This window comes from Triticum urartu, chromosome 4A (assembly GCF_056163025.1).
Source record: "Triticum urartu cultivar PI428250 chromosome 4A, HENAU_Tu73, whole genome shotgun sequence".
In the NCBI taxonomy this organism is placed as follows: domain Eukaryota; kingdom Viridiplantae; phylum Streptophyta; class Magnoliopsida; order Poales; family Poaceae; genus Triticum; species Triticum urartu.
Window position 1 is genome coordinate 345381686 of NC_141876.1, and position 15255 is coordinate 345396940.

General features: G+C 46.1%; 1 protein-coding gene across 1 annotated transcript; it reads left to right on the forward strand.

The window, feature by feature from the left end:
- Positions 1–7206: 7206 nt before the first annotated feature.
- LOC125551549 (Methylthiotransferase) lies at positions 7207–13985 on the forward strand. Its single transcript, XM_048714803.2, has 3 exons — positions 7207–7504; positions 7972–9026; positions 13272–13985. Exons 1-3 carry the CDS (start codon positions 7209–7211, stop codon positions 13769–13771), a joined length of 1851 nt encoding a protein of 616 aa, XP_048570760.2. The 5' UTR covers positions 7207–7208; the 3' UTR covers positions 13772–13985.
- Positions 13986–15255: the final 1270 nt, after the last annotated feature.

Here is a 15255-nt window from a genome sequence, read left to right on the forward strand (position 1 = left end):
ATCAGCCCTCCCGAGAGGTTTTAGGGCTTGGCGGCGGCTCCGTATCGTAAAACGCGATGATTTCTTCTCTTTGATTTTTTTCTCCCCGAAACTCAATATATGGAGTTGGAGTTGGCATCGGAGAGGCAACAGGGGGCCCACGAGGTAGGGGGCGCGCCCCCCACCCTCGTGGAGAGACGGTGGGCCCCCTGGCCTTCATCTTTGGCAGGTATTTTTCTTATTTTCTCAAAAGTGGTCTGTGAAGTTTCAGGTCATTCCAAGAACGTTTGCTCTTGCACATAAATAACACCACGGTAATTCTGCTGAAAACAGCGCCAGTCCGGGTTAGTTCCATTCAAATCATGCAAGTTAGAGTCCAAAATAAGGGCAAAAGTGTTCGGAAAAGTAGATACGTTGGAGACGTATCAATACCCCAAGATGAAGTTTGTTCCTCAACAAGAGAAGTATGATCCTACTTCTTTCAAGGGGACACAAGCTCAAGATGATCTTCCACCACAAGACCACAAGGAAAAAGGCAAGGACAAGCTTCAAGAGGAAATTGATGCATTTGAAGAAGCTCCTAAGGCCTTGGTCAAGTGGATTCCCAAGACTACATCAAGTTCCACTTCATCAAGTACAACTACAACTCCGAGGATTCCCATCAAGATGGTGTGGATCCCGAAGAAGAAGAACTAGAGAGTTCTTGAGGATGACTCCGCCAACATACTTTACTCTTATCATTTTGGCAAGAACAAGTGCAATCAACTTCCACATCTTGCACTAGTTCAAGGAGTCACAAACCCTCTTGTTGGTAAGACAAGGGATAAGGTAACCTAATGCTCTCATAGACATCATCTTGTGTGTGCATCACTCTATGTCTATGGATATCCTTATTTGTTCCTTGTGGGACTAACCCGTGTAGGTATTGGAAGTGCAACTCACTCCAAAGGATATCTCCGAATGATCTACATCAACTTAGAGCATCCACATCTTCAACACCTACATGAAGTCATCATCGACAAAACCCAAGGTTAGTTCATCCCTCTTAGGGGGGATATCACATCTAGGGGGGCTTTGCTCTAACAATTGAGTTAAAGCAACTCTAATGGTGTGAACACAACAGCGCTTTATGTAAAAGTGGTAACCCCACTTGTGCTTAAACGATGAGTATGACCTATGATCAAATGTTCTTATTTGACTCCTAAGTCAATATACTCATATATAGATGACCTAGTCATCGCCAATTGCTTGATAGATGCTAGAATTGTTTGTGCATGCTTTGCCACATATTTCATTTGTCATTTTATTGTGTGAGCATGTTGGTTGCATAATTTACTCATTCGAGGACATCCACTTATTGTTTTGAATGATTGGTTTCCTTTTCTTTTGGCCAAGTGGATGGACAAGAATGCCTAAAAACCTTCTCTAGCTATCTATGCTTTTCTCGTCTCAAACTCTATTCATGCTGCATCACAAAGTTTGATCAAGTCAGATTCGAACCACTCTGTGTGAGGAGCACTCGGAGTCCCCGATTCGTCGTAGACTTAAAAATCCAAAACTTCTTTGTGCGTTTCGGTCTGACTGATTCATCCACTTCGGTCATACCGAGATCACTAAGTCGATCTAGGTTTTCAATCTCGGTGCAACCAATTTGAACTTTTCGGTCACACCGAGTTTCAGTAACTACTTGCAGTTATGAATCTCGGTGCCACCGAGTTGTTCCACTCGGTCACACCGACAGGGTCAGGCTATATATATCCACGGGTCAAATTTTGGAAAACTTTCCAAACCTCCTCCCCCGCGCTTAGCCTGCTCTGCCTCCCTAGGTCTCCGGATCACCCTCCTCGTCGCCAGCCGCCTCCTGTCGCTGGTCTCCGCCGCCGTCAACGGGATCGTCTCCGCCGTTGCCGTCGTAGCAAGTTGATCGCCGAACTAGGGTATGGACTTGAACTTTGTGTTGTTCTAACTCCGATTCCCCAGCATATTGCTTTGCCATGTATCTTGCCATGATTGAGATCAATATATCCATCGAAAAAACTCCGTAGTTTAGTCGTGAATTGAAAATTTAGAGTTAGGTTTCCGCCGAAACCATCTCGGACCGACCGAGTTGATGAAATCGGTTACACCGATTTGGCTCAGGCCATTGCACATGTGATTCTCGGTCTGACCGAGAATTGCAAATCGGTGTGACCGAGTTCAGCACCTTGTGAAACCCTAGCAGTCTCGGTGCCACCGAACTGTGACTCGGTCTGACCGAGTTCACTAGTTTAGGTTCCAAAAGCTGCTTCGGTATCACCGAGTTTGCAAATCGGTAGATCCGAAATGCTTTCTGTGGAAAACTAGAACCAAGTTTTTTAATTTATTCTTTTGCAAAAACCTCTGTACTTTGTGATGCTCATCCACTCTACCTCATCTATAATCTATTCACAGGGTTTGCTGACAGTGTTTGCATCATGTCAGATCAGAGTGACAGTCAGAACAAGTCAGAGGAGCAGGTTCACTTGAGTGAGGGCACTAGTCCCTCTAGCAGCTCAGATGATGGAAGCAGGAGCACACCCAGCAATCTACCAAAGGCTGCCACAAGGGCCAGTAAGAAAAGAATCTCAGAGTCAGAGGATGAGGACTATGTGGCTGAGGAAGAAGAAACCACCTCAAAGAGGAAAGTCCTGAAAAGGGAATATGGCACAGCTGCTGCCACCAAGCCAGGGATGAAGCAAAAGATTCCTGCCAAGAGAGCTCCAATGTCTAAAGCCAGAGCATCTACTCAAGAGATTTTGGAATCTACACCCAAAGAGCAGGTTGTGGCAGAAAAGAAAAGGAAGGAAAGGGTCAAGAAGACCACTGCCAGAGTGCTTGGGAGATCTTCAATAATGAAAGACTCTGAAGAAGAGGAAGAGGAAGAGGATGCTACACCAGCACCTAAAGCACAAAAGCTTATGGGAGATGCCATAAGATCAGGGGCTGCTTCATCTAAGCCCAAAGAAACTTCTAAGCCAGCTGCTCCATAACCCAAAACTGCACCCAAGAGGAGCACCAGCAACATCCTAGTAGCAGAGAAGAACAAGGCCCCAATGCCTGAAGCTGCAATGGAAGAAGAAGGTGATTCTGTTGTCTTGAGGAAAATGAAGCCAAAAATTCTAGATCACAATGATGCTCATCCAATAGCTGAGAACATGAAGATAAGGAAGGATTCAGGATTGAGGCTATGGAGAGAGTCAGATCCATGTGCCACCAGGAGAAGGACTGCTGTGAACTACAGGTTCCATACAAAGGAACAATAGGACTTCTATGAGACCATCTTGCTTGACAAGAAGCCCATAGTGTGTGACATGAGATGGGTCGATTGGTCATTTATTGAGGAAGATGAGGATCACTTCCCTGGTGTATATGACAGCTTCAAGGCTTGTGGAATTGATGAGTTTGTGGTTCAAAAGCTCACAAAATGGAATGATGAGCTCATCATGCGTTCTACTCCACAGCTCACTTCTACCTAGATGGAAGGATTGTTTTGATGTCTGAAGGTACGAGGTACCAGTCCACAGTTGCAGAATGGGCTAAGTTGATAAATGCCCCAGAAAAGAGTGAAGATGACTTGGATGTCTATGCCAACAAGAAGAAGGATCACAACACCATGGCACACATGTACAAGGAGATCCCAGATGCTGCTCTTGAGACACACAAGTTTGGATCTGTACATTACCTTATGTCAGGCTTGCCAACTATCAACTGGATCCTCAGGCACACTCTCTTGCCAAAGTCAGGTGATCACAAGATGATCAGAGGCCATGCAATTAACTTGTTTCACATCTTTGATGTCCCATAGAAGTTCAAAGTCATGAGCCTAATAGTGGAAACCATAAAGAGGACAACTGCAGATCAGAAGAGGAGTTGTGGGTATGCCCCACAGATCCAGGAGCTGATCAACTTCAAGATGGGCACTGGCACATATCTGCTGGACAAGGAGCACCTGCCCATCTACCCAGACTTTGAGGATAACACTATAGTGATGGATGAAAATGAACCATCTTCTGTGCACGCACAAGCCAAGAAGGAGAAGGCAAGGGCTGAAAAGGCTGCAAGGATACCAACTACTGAAGAGGCATCTCAGTATCTTCTGAAGAGCACGCATGAACAGCTTGGCTACTTAATTGCCTCCACTCTGAGGATTGAGAAGGGACTGGCCACCCTGACTCAAAACCAGGAGAGCTTGGAGAGGATCGTGGAGCAGAAGTTCTATGACTTAGATGTGAAGGTCACTGAGATCCAGTCAGTCGTTGAGAAACTTCAGGATGAAGTGGAGGAGAAGAAGGGCAAGACAACCACTGATGCTTTTGCTAGAGTGCCCAGAGGTCAGAGGTCTACTGCAGTGCCTATTCCAGACACCAGAGCTACTTCATCTGCACCAACTACAGCTTCAGTGTCACCGGCTCCAGCATCTACTCCACCAGCTCCATCTACATCGACTGATGCCTTCGTTCTTGGAGTTCTGTCTACACCACCACTGGAAGACCAAGCCTGAGTGTCGATCTAGCACTATGCATTTTTTATGAATTTTTTGGTAACTTGTTGCCAAAGGGGAAGAAAATGTATAGATCATAGGCTTCGAGAGAGAGCGTTGTTTTTTATTCTCTCTTTTTGTTTGGTGGTTAAACTTCGTTTATTTGCTTGGTTGAGATACTTTATACTTTGTGCTTGCTTAGATAATCATGTGTTTGATCATATGCTACCTTAATGTTTGTTGGATCACATTATTCTTTTATGTGATCATTCACTTTGCTTGGTGATGAGTGCATGTATTTTAATTATTATCATTTTGAGCGCTCCACCAAGATGTAGGTGACATGGAAGAGTAACCCATGATCCTAACTCTTTGTGCATTTGCAGTCCAAAACAAATCTTAAACTATGCACAAATTTAGGGGGAGCTCTTACTTTTCACATACTTCTCAAAGCGACAATGTTTTTCACTCTTATTATCATTTGTCGAAGTTTTGATCTATATGTTGTCATCAATTACCAAAAAGGGGATATTGAAATTGCAACTATCCCTAGGTGGTTTTGGTAATTCCTAACAACATATAGCTTATTGGGCTAATGCTATTTCAAGATTAATATCTCAGGAAAGCTTAATGATTGGCATGACATGGATGAGAAAAGTGGACCCCTCAAAATGCTAAGGACAAAGGATTGGCTCAAGCTCAAGACTCTACATTTTCTATTTTAGTGATCCAAGATCACATTGAGTCTATAGGAAAAGCCAATACTATCAAGGAGGGATGATGTGTTGCTTAGTGAGGTTCTTGCTCAAAATGCTTAGTGATATGCTCCAAAAACCCTCAACTACTTTCTCACATCCACGTATGACCTAAACCAAAAGTCAAACTCGGCCCCACCGATTCTTTCTATCCGGCGCCACGGAGTTTCAAATGCCATAGCCACTGCCACAAACCCTAGGCAAATCGATCTCACCGATAGGGATCTCGGTCTCACTGAGATGGGATTGTAATCTCTCTGTTTCCCTTCGTAACATTTCGGTCTCACCGAGATGAGCGATCGGTCCCACCGAGATTGCAATGTAAACTCTCTGTTCTCCCTTCGTAACGTTTCGGTCTCACCGAAATGAGCGATCGGTCCTACCGAGTTTACCTGACCAACTCTCTAGTTAGCTTATTACCAAAATCGGTCTCACCGAGATTACGTTATGCCCTAACCCTAATCATATCGGTCCTACCAAGTTGCATGTTGGTCCCACCGAAAACCCTAACGGTCTCTAGCTTTGCTGAATCGGTCCGACCGAGTTTAACCATTCGGTCCCGCCGAGTTTGGAAAGTTATGTGTAACGGTTAGATTTTGTGTGGAGGCTATATATACCCCTCCACCTCCTCTTCATTCGTGGAGAGAGCCATCAGAACAAACCTACACTTCCAACCTATATTTTCTGAGAGAGAACCACCTACACTTGTGTTGAGACCAAGATATTCCATTCCTACCATATGAATCTTGATCTCTAGCCTTCCCCAAGTTGCTTTCCACACAAATCTTTTTTCCACCAAAACCATATCCTGTGAGAGAGAGTTGAGTATTTGGGAGACTATCATTTGAAGAACAAGAGTAAGGAGTTCATCATCAACACACCATTTGTTACTTCTTGGAGAGTGGTGTCTCCTAGATTGGATAGGTGTCACTTGGGAGCCTCCGACAAGATTGTGGAGTTGAACCAGGGAGTTTGTAAGGGCAAGGAGATCGCCTACTTCGTGAAGATCTACCGCTAGTGAGACAAGTCCTTCGTGGGCGATGGCCATGGTGAGATAGACAATGTTGCTTCTTCGTGGACCCTTCGTGGGTGGAGCCCTCCGTGGACTCGCGCAACCGTTACCCTTCGTGGGTTGAAGTCTCCATCAACGTGGATGTACGATAGCACCACCTATCGGAACCACGATAAAAACATCCGTGTCTCCAATTGCGTTTGAATGCTCCAAACCCTTCCCTTTACATTCTTCCAAGTTACATGCTTTACTTTCCGCTGCTCATATACTCTTTGCATGCTTGCTTGAATTGTGTTAAGATTGCTTGACTTGTCCAAAGTTGCTAAAATCTGTCAAGAACTAAAATAGGAAAAATGCTAGATTTTTATTTGGTCAAGTAGTCTAATCACCCCCCCTCTAGACATACTTTCAATCCTACACGTGTTCAATAATAATTTCCATCGGATTTAATGGTTTTGCAAGATCCAATTTATTCCACCTAGCACATACATTATCTGAATGCATCAAGTATTGGGTTGAGCAACTACCCTGTCTATATCAATTTTGCATCTTCAAGATTTAAAGTACAAATATTACATGCAACTTTTTTCCAAATATCTATATTGTCCTTCCAAATAAAATGAACAAGTGAAGCGCTTGTCTTATTTTCACATATTTACGAAAATTCTGACCATTTTATAGTTAAAATGAACGGGCATGGCAACGCGCGCCATCATGGTTTAATGATGTATCAGTTATTCACTGACTAATAAAGTTAGGCAGTGGTATTTCATAAAAATTGAATTTATTAATATTAGAAAGACAAGAAATACTCTCTCGTTTCAAAATATAAGTCGTATAACGTATTCAAGAGTAGTTATTTGTACATAGTTCTACACTGAAATCTGTAAAAAGAGTTATATTTAGGAACGGATGGAGTAGATTACATTGTTTTTCACCACCGATCTTACATCAGACGGACTAGATGATTCCAAACTGTTATCCAACTAGCCCTGACACGCCGCCGCTCCTACCCCGACTCCTCTCTCCTCACCTCTCCCCCGCCATCCAAACCGCGATGGCGGCGCCGCTCGCCCCCCTCACCGCCGCCCGCCTCGGCCGTGGCCTCGGTCTCCTAGCCTCCGTACGCTACTACAGCGCTATCGCTGTTCCACTTTCCGTCTCCGCCCCACGGCGCTGGCTCCCGGCCCCGCCCCCTCGCCACGTCAGCAGCTCTGTCCGCCGCCTGGCCGCCACGGCCGTCTCTGAGCCCCAGACGGAGTAAGTCGGTGACCCTCTCATTCCCTCAACTTGTAGCGCGAGAGGCTGACGTTGTGTTAGAGCATCAGTAAACTGTAAAACTTGGAGGAAAACTGCATTGGGTTATTGTTAGGACGCTTTCTGTTTTAGCTAAAAATGTATTTTCGTTTCTGTACGGAACTAGAGATTTCCTTGTTTATTTCATTCATGGTCCAGTGCGAGCTAATTGCAAATGTTTGGCTGCAGTCTCGTAGTTTATGTTGACTCTTGCCTAGCTCAGTGCTGAAAAATATTTGCTTTTAGTGTTTATTAAGAAGCTTATGCATGGACAATTGCCCATTTTGTTAGCTATTGAGTTTCATGTGACTGGTTATATTATTATTTTTCCTACCAGTATTCCAGTGAACTCCGATCAGTTAATACGTCTCATAATGATTTGTGCCTGCATTTTGAGATATAACCGTGCTTTGTTCTTGTGGTTTGTCTAGTTCAGAGTCTGGTACAGCGACAGTAAGGAAGGGGCGAATCTACCATGAAACGTACGGGTGCCAGATGAATGTAAGCGATATGGAGATTGTGCTGTCTATCATGAAAAAAGAAGGGTACAATGACATTGTTCCTGACCCTGAGAGCGCAGAGATAATATTTATCAACACCTGTGCAATTCGTGACAATGCAGAGCAGAAAGTTTGGCAGCGGCTCAACTACTTTTGGTTCCTGAAAAGGCAATGGAAAGCTAATGTTGCTGGAGGGAGATCGAAGTCTCTGCGTCCTCCTAAGATTGCTGTTCTCGGGTGCATGGCAGAGCGACTGAAGGAGAAAATACTCGACTCTGATAAGATGGTTGATGTTGTATGTGGTCCGGATGCATACAGGGATTTGCCTAGGTTGCTGCAGGAAGTCGACTATGGGCAGAAGGGTATCAACACACTCCTCTCACTGGAGGAGACTTATGCTGACATCACCCCAGTTAGGATTTCCGACAATTCGGTTACGGCGTTCGTGTCAATTATGAGGGGTTGTAACAATATGTGCTCGTTTTGCATTGTTCCCTTCACTAGAGGCAGGGAGAGGTCACGCCCAGTATCTTCTGTTGTCCGAGAAGTTGGTGAGCTATGGGATGCTGGCGTAAAAGAAGTAATGCTTCTTGGTCAGAATGTAAACAGTTATAATGATACTTCAGAAGTTGAGGAGTTGGAGCCTGGTAAAAACTGGCAGCTGAGCGAAGGATTTTCCAGTAGGTGCAAAGTGAAGAATATGGGGTTGCGTTTTGCCGATCTCCTGGATCAGTTGTCTCTGGAATACCCTGAGATGCGATTCAGGTTTACCTCTCCACATCCAAAGGATTTTCCTGATGAGCTGCTATATTTGATGCGGGATAGGCACAACATTTGCAAACTTATTCACTTGCCTGCACAATCAGGCAGCACAGAGGTGCTGGAACGAATGAAACGGGGTTATACTCGAGAAGCATATTTGGAGCTTGTGCAGAAAATCCGTAATGTCATTCCAGATGTTGGGCTAAGCAGTGATTTCATAAGTGGTAAGACACAGCTGTTTTCTGCTTTTTGGTAATCAGAATCTTTCTAAGTGAAGTGCTTCCAATGTGGATATATATTTCCTGTGTGGCTGATTTGGAGAGAGAGATGTGGTTAGGGGCTGCTTTCTCGCTTCTTATTCTCCTCGATTCCTTTCTATGTGAAATACTTGGTTAGGGGCTAGGACAGATGAAATCGAATTAGGAATGTACAGTAATTACTAATTACCACCTGAACACCAATGTAATAATTAGCATCCTTTATTTTTCACACTATATTTTGATCTTATGTTAAGGCCTCATGGTTTGAGAAAATTGTTTTCCATATCCACAAATGTGTCAGTCATGTCTATGTATCCTCTAGTTACAGCTTAGAATAGAGTACCTCAGTAGTTTAAACAGTCTCCATTTATTTCTATCTGGTTACAGCTCACACTGAGTACCTCAGTACTCTAACAATGTATCCTCTGTTAAAAATGAGCGTTATTTATTCTCAGTTTCCTTAATTGTACATAGTGGGAAGACGAACATGCTGCAAAGAATCACAGTACTGCAAAGCTGTTGGGATTAGGGCTGGAAAAAAAGCTCGAAGCTCGCAAGCTAAACGAGTAGCTCTGTTAAAGTACGTAATGGGCCTAATGGTCTGGGCTGGCGGTATAGCCCGTTAGTCTTAGGATTTGTTAGAGATAAGGGTCGCTTGTTTAGGGGTCAAGTAAGCCTTGCTTGGGAGTCAAGTAAACCTCTCTATATAAAGAGAGGAGAAGTATCAATCTAATCAAGCAAGAATTAAGAAGGAAATCCTTTCCATCTTGTCCGGTCGTGGGCAAAAGGCCCCCGGCCGGCTCTCTCGCGCCCTCCTTCTAGCAGTGCCATAACAATTTGGTATCAGCTAGCTTCGGTTCGATCATGTCTTCACCGCCTCCCAACCCGTCTTTTCCGCTGCCGGTCACCTCGTCGTCTCCGGCGACCACCACGATCGTCGTCCCGCTCCTGCCCGCGCCGGGATCCTCTGTCGCGCCCTTCCCCGTCGTCCTCACCCTGGAGGAGGTGTCCGGGGCGCTGCAGGACCTAACCCAGGCGGTCCAGGAGATCCGCCTGGTCTTGGCCGGGTCCTACAGGCCGCACCCGGCTGCGCCGCCCATCGCGCCGCCGTGGCTGCCGTGGCAACCGCTCCACCAGGCGGCCTTCGTCGCGCTCGCCGGGCCGCTGCAGCTGCCATCCACCGCCCCGCCCTGGCTGCAGTGGCACCCGCCGCTCCTGGCGGCCTCCGCCGCGCTCGGCGCTCGGCGCTCCGCCGCAGCAGCCGCTGCCGCAAGGCGTCCCCGTCGCGCTCGCCGGGCCGCTGCAGCTGCCATCCACCGCCCCGCCCTGGCTACAGTGGCAGCCGCCGCTCCTGGCGGCCTCCATCGCGCCCGGCGCTTCGCTGCAGCAGCCACCACCGGTCAGCTCCGGTCCCGCATCGACAGCGCCGACGGGAGTCCCGATCCACCAGATCAAGTTCCCGTCGTCGCAATTACCGCTTCCCCAGGGCGTCCCCATCCAGCAGATCAAGTTCCCGCCGTCGCCATCACCGCTTCCGGCTTGGATCACTACTCGCCACGTGTCGGCGGCGGTGAGGCTGCAGGCTGTTGCGCGCGGCCTCCTAGCGCGTCGGCGTGTGCGGGAGATGCGTGGGCTGCAGCTACCGCTCCTCCCAGCTGCGCTTTGCCGCGCAAAGGACCTCAATCTCATCCGCTGCGTCGGGGATCTTGGGCATCCTGTTTTCCTTGCGGGCAGCGACCTCAAAATCTGCGACATCAGCGGTTGGGGGGCGCACCCCTCCTCGTCATTCTCCATCGCAAGCCCTCCACTCTTCTCTGTGCGGTGCAGACCAACAGCCGTCTGGCGGGGAGAAGGCAGGGTGTCATCGACAGGAGCGCACCGCGTAGCACCACTGCATTCCGCCGGCCGCCACGAGGGCGCCTCTGCTGGTCGCTCTTGCGACCACTTCCAGGTGGCCATACACATGCACTCCTTTTGTCCAGATGGTGTTCATGGGATCCAGGTGGCTGTACACGTGCACGGCCGACGTGCAGATGGTGTCCACTTTTTGTTAAGGGGTCCAAAATAAATCGTTCCAGTCCATTTCAGGTTGAGAGTAATAAAACAAGCCGAGATGTAAAAGGCTTGTTTTTAGGTGTTAGGTTTGTGTTGCGTCGAGTCATGGTTATAAGTTGGTTAGGCTGCAGCTCGAGGATAAGCTGCATGTCCAGGTGGGGTGTAGTGTTAGTACGTAATGGGCCTAATGGCCTGGGCTGGCGGTATAGCCCGTTAGTCTTAGGGTTAATTAGAGATAAGGGTCGCTTGCTTAGGGGTCAAGTAAGCCTTGCTTGGGAGTCAAGTAAACCTCTCTATGTAAAGAGATGAGATGTATCAATCTAATCAAGCAAGAATTAAGAAGGAAATCCCTTCCATCTTGCCCGGTCGTGGACAAAAGGCCCCCGGCCAGCTCTCTCGCGCCCTTCTTCTAGCAGCGCCATAACAAGCTCGTGACTCGGCTCGAATCGACTCGAACTCAAAAAATAACGAGTCGAGCCGAGCTTTAGTTTAAGATCGTTTATAGACCAAGTTAAACGAGCCAATCTCACGAGTACTCGTGTAACTCGTTAGGCTCGGTACAAAAGATCAGCCACTCCCAATACAAAAAAAGATCAGCCACTCAGCACCCTGTGTCCCAGGCGCACAACACAAGGCCTAGCCGTTGAAAGCCCAGCCGCCTAGGAGACTCATGCGTTACAAGGAAATTACTATTGTTTAGTGATATATATGTTTAATATATACATAATCATTTTAATAATATTTGAGGGTTTTATGTTCATATCTTTAACGAGCTTAACAAGTTAAACGAGCCAGCTCACGAGTTATACAAGTCGAGCCAATCTTGGATTTGAGCTCGTTATAATAACGAGTCGAGTCGAGCTAGCTCGTTAACGAAACAAGCTCTAGCGAGTCGAGTCGAGCTGGCTCGACTCGGCTCAACTTGGGATTCATGACAATTGAAGTTCTTGACTTCTTACTGCTACTAGAACAATGCCCGTGCGTTGCAACAGGATATAAATATTCTAGTATGTTTTTTTAACATCAGTGCAGACACAAGCGCTCATATATACATGCATACACTCACCCCTATGAACGCACACTCGCACACCCTACCCCTATGAGCACCTCCGAGAGATTTAGTCGGCATATCATCTTGAGATTTTACAAAGTCACCGTAGGCGCCTCGTAGTCGACGGGAACGTCTCCTCCCACCGAACGTGCATCGCCGGAAATCCTGAAAGAAATCCAGGACAAATGCGAGCACCAAGACATGAACCCTGGTGGGCTGGGAATACCACTGTCCACCTAATTAACCATCCAACCACAGGTTGGTTCGCTTGTGATTTACCTGCCAATAATAATGTGATTGTGTAAATAAATGTTCATCAAATTCTACCTGTGAATTACCTTATATTTTGATTAAAAGTTTGGTAAGTAAGTTAAAGTGGAATTGGTTCAAAAGGCAAGTAAATTATGATGATTTATTATATACATGGGAGGATGGACGAAGGGGTGGTGGAAAGAAAGGTGAAATGAGAACCTTACGTTCTTTTTAAGTAGTAGAGATAAATAGTACTCCCTCTGTTCCAAATTAAGTGTTGTGGTTTTAGTTCAAAATTTGAACTAAAACCACGACACTTGAACGGAGGTTGTACTTAAACAAGGCAAATATCTTTCTATTTTAATTGTGGCAACAACACTGCCTTGCGCTTAAGTCTGTAACTCATTTATTGCATCTGCACTGCAACATGCCACTTGCATCATTTATGGTGGCATATAATCTCTTTCAGGAGATGCTTCTATGCTAATCTCTTGGAAGTTGCACGAACCTAAAGCACAAATCGCTGGTGAATACCATGTTAGGAAATAATAATATGCAACTTGTATTCCCATGGGGCCATAGGCCAGTATATATACATGTACAGGTGCAGGAAATATGCAGAAACACCTTATAGCATGGAGTAAATACAAAAGGCTACATGGCTATATATGTAGTACTCTCACAGATTTCATCCTACTTCGTTCGAGTTTCAAGTTCTGTAACTTTAATTAAAGGACTTCTTTTTGTCTTTCGTTCATTCATCATGCTATCTGCAGATGTTTACATGCTGCACTTTCTTATGTACAAGGGTTTTCTCTTAATTTGACCAGTGCGTTTGTGATGTACAACAGGCTTTTGTGGAGAGACAGAAGATGGCCATGCTGACACTCTTAGCCTTGTAAGGGATGTTGGATATGATATGGCTTACATGTTTGCATATAGCATGAGAGAGAAGACCCATGCTCATCGGAATTATGAGGATGATGTCCCTAATGATGTTAAGCAGAGGAGACTTGCAGAACTGATCAACACCTTCCGTGAGACCACAAGAAAGATCTACGATTCTCAGATTGGTACCACACAAGTAGTTCTAGTCGAGGGACCCAATAAGCGAGCTCCTGAAACAGAGCTGTTTGGGAAAACTGACCGGGGGCACAGGGTATCGTTTACTAGTCTCCCTGTACCACATACATCTGAAGGTGATGGAGCTCGTAAGCCAGTGGTTGGTGACTTTGTTGAGGTAAAAATTCTCAGGTCGTCGACAGCATCGTTATTTGGAGAGCCAATTGCACGCACAAGCTTGGGCATGTACTGCAAGAATCATGCATCTGAAGCACATGCTGGTGCATAAGGAATAGTCGAGTTCATGGGAGTCCACATCTGAAGTGAATCAGTTAAGTCTGTGTAATGTTTGACTTGAAATGACTACAATTGGGAGCATACCATGCAATTTAAGTTGGTGTTGACATGTTTTCATGATGAGATATTGGTTGTCTAGTTTTGGGTGGGAAGGTAGCATGGTGTTATGCTTGGAGCAGATGAAATACAAAGATTTTTTCGCATTATGTGCGTGCTAATCGTGTGGTGAAGTACTTTTTCTTTAGAGGGAAGCAGTTGTAAAGTTGACATTTTTCATTGTAACACCATCAGTGTCATGCTATAGTAATCTCATGCCTAATGATGCCACGTCATCATAATTAAGTTGCTAATCCTCACTTTGTTTCAAACCAAACTCAAATTTAAATTTTAAATGCAAGTCAAATATTTATTTATTCAAACATGAAAACTAAAATGTCCACCATGTGGCAAATAATACATAGCTAATTATGGATGCGATCCAACATTTTTATAAATTGTTTAAATGCCCTAAAATAATTAAAACAGTGGCCTAAAGCAATTATTAAATGCCTTTTAAAAGTTATAAAAGTATAAACTAATTTATCAATGTGCCAAACTTTTGTTGCAGTGGGTTATTTTGCAACTCCATTTATGGAGCCAGTTTTATATTTTAGTAAAACTATTTTTGCTAACTAAAATAAAGAAACATAAGTTTTAAAAAAAGGAAAAACCTAAAGAAGGAAGGCGTATCACAGGGGTATTTTTCTTTTTTTCTATTCACTTCCGTGGGGTTCTAAATTGAAAACATGAACATAAACAAAATCGTATTGAAATTACATAAAAAAAGAAAAGGGAGGAGTAGCTCTTGGTTTAAAGAAAAGGGAGGAGATGGATCGAATTCAGTCCTTTTTCTTTCTTTGATGATCTTCAACACATTTATTTGAATTCCCTGCGAGTGAAAATTCCCTATGGGCCTAAACCCCCCTGGCCGGCCCAGCTAGCCCCTTCCCGTTGCCTCGTTCCTCGACTAGAGGGGGAGGGGAGCGTGGCCATCTCTGATGGCCAACACGGCCTCGGCCATCGCCTTGGCTGCTATCCGTCGGCTCCCCGACGGCCTCAAGACCCCGTCGACCCCCCATTGCAAACCCTAGCCCCACTAACCCGGCTCCTCGCCCCTCCCCTTCTGACACGAGCTTTGCCCGAACCCGGCAATCACCGCGCCGTCGTCGTCCCCTCCGGCCGAGGTGGAGCCGGGGGCCTCGTCTACCTCCCCTACGTTGCCTACGTGAGCTAGCTCAAGCCGGGAGGCCCCCTACGCCGGATGGACGCCACCCGCCTCGGCCCTCTTCGTCGGCCACCGCCATCTCGTTGCGGTCCCGCCGCTCCGGTCTGCTCCCAGCCGTCCCGAGCTCTCCACCGGCCACCTCCTGGTGAGCCCGCCCCTTCCCCTCCTTCGCGGCCCCGATTCACGCCGTATGCCGCCACCCCAGGAGCTGG

Coding starts and splice junctions, on each gene's coding strand:
- LOC125551549 (XM_048714803.2), top strand. CDS start 7,209: ATGATTCCAAACTGTTATCCAACTAGCCCTGACACGCCGCCGCTCCTA. Junction 7,505..7,971: donor GTCTCTGAGCCCCAGACGGA/GTAAGTCGGTGA, acceptor TGGTTTGTCTAG/TTCAGAGTCTGGTACAGCGA. Junction 9,027..13,271: donor AAGCAGTGATTTCATAAGTG/GTAAGACACAGC, acceptor GATGTACAACAG/GCTTTTGTGGAGAGACAGAA.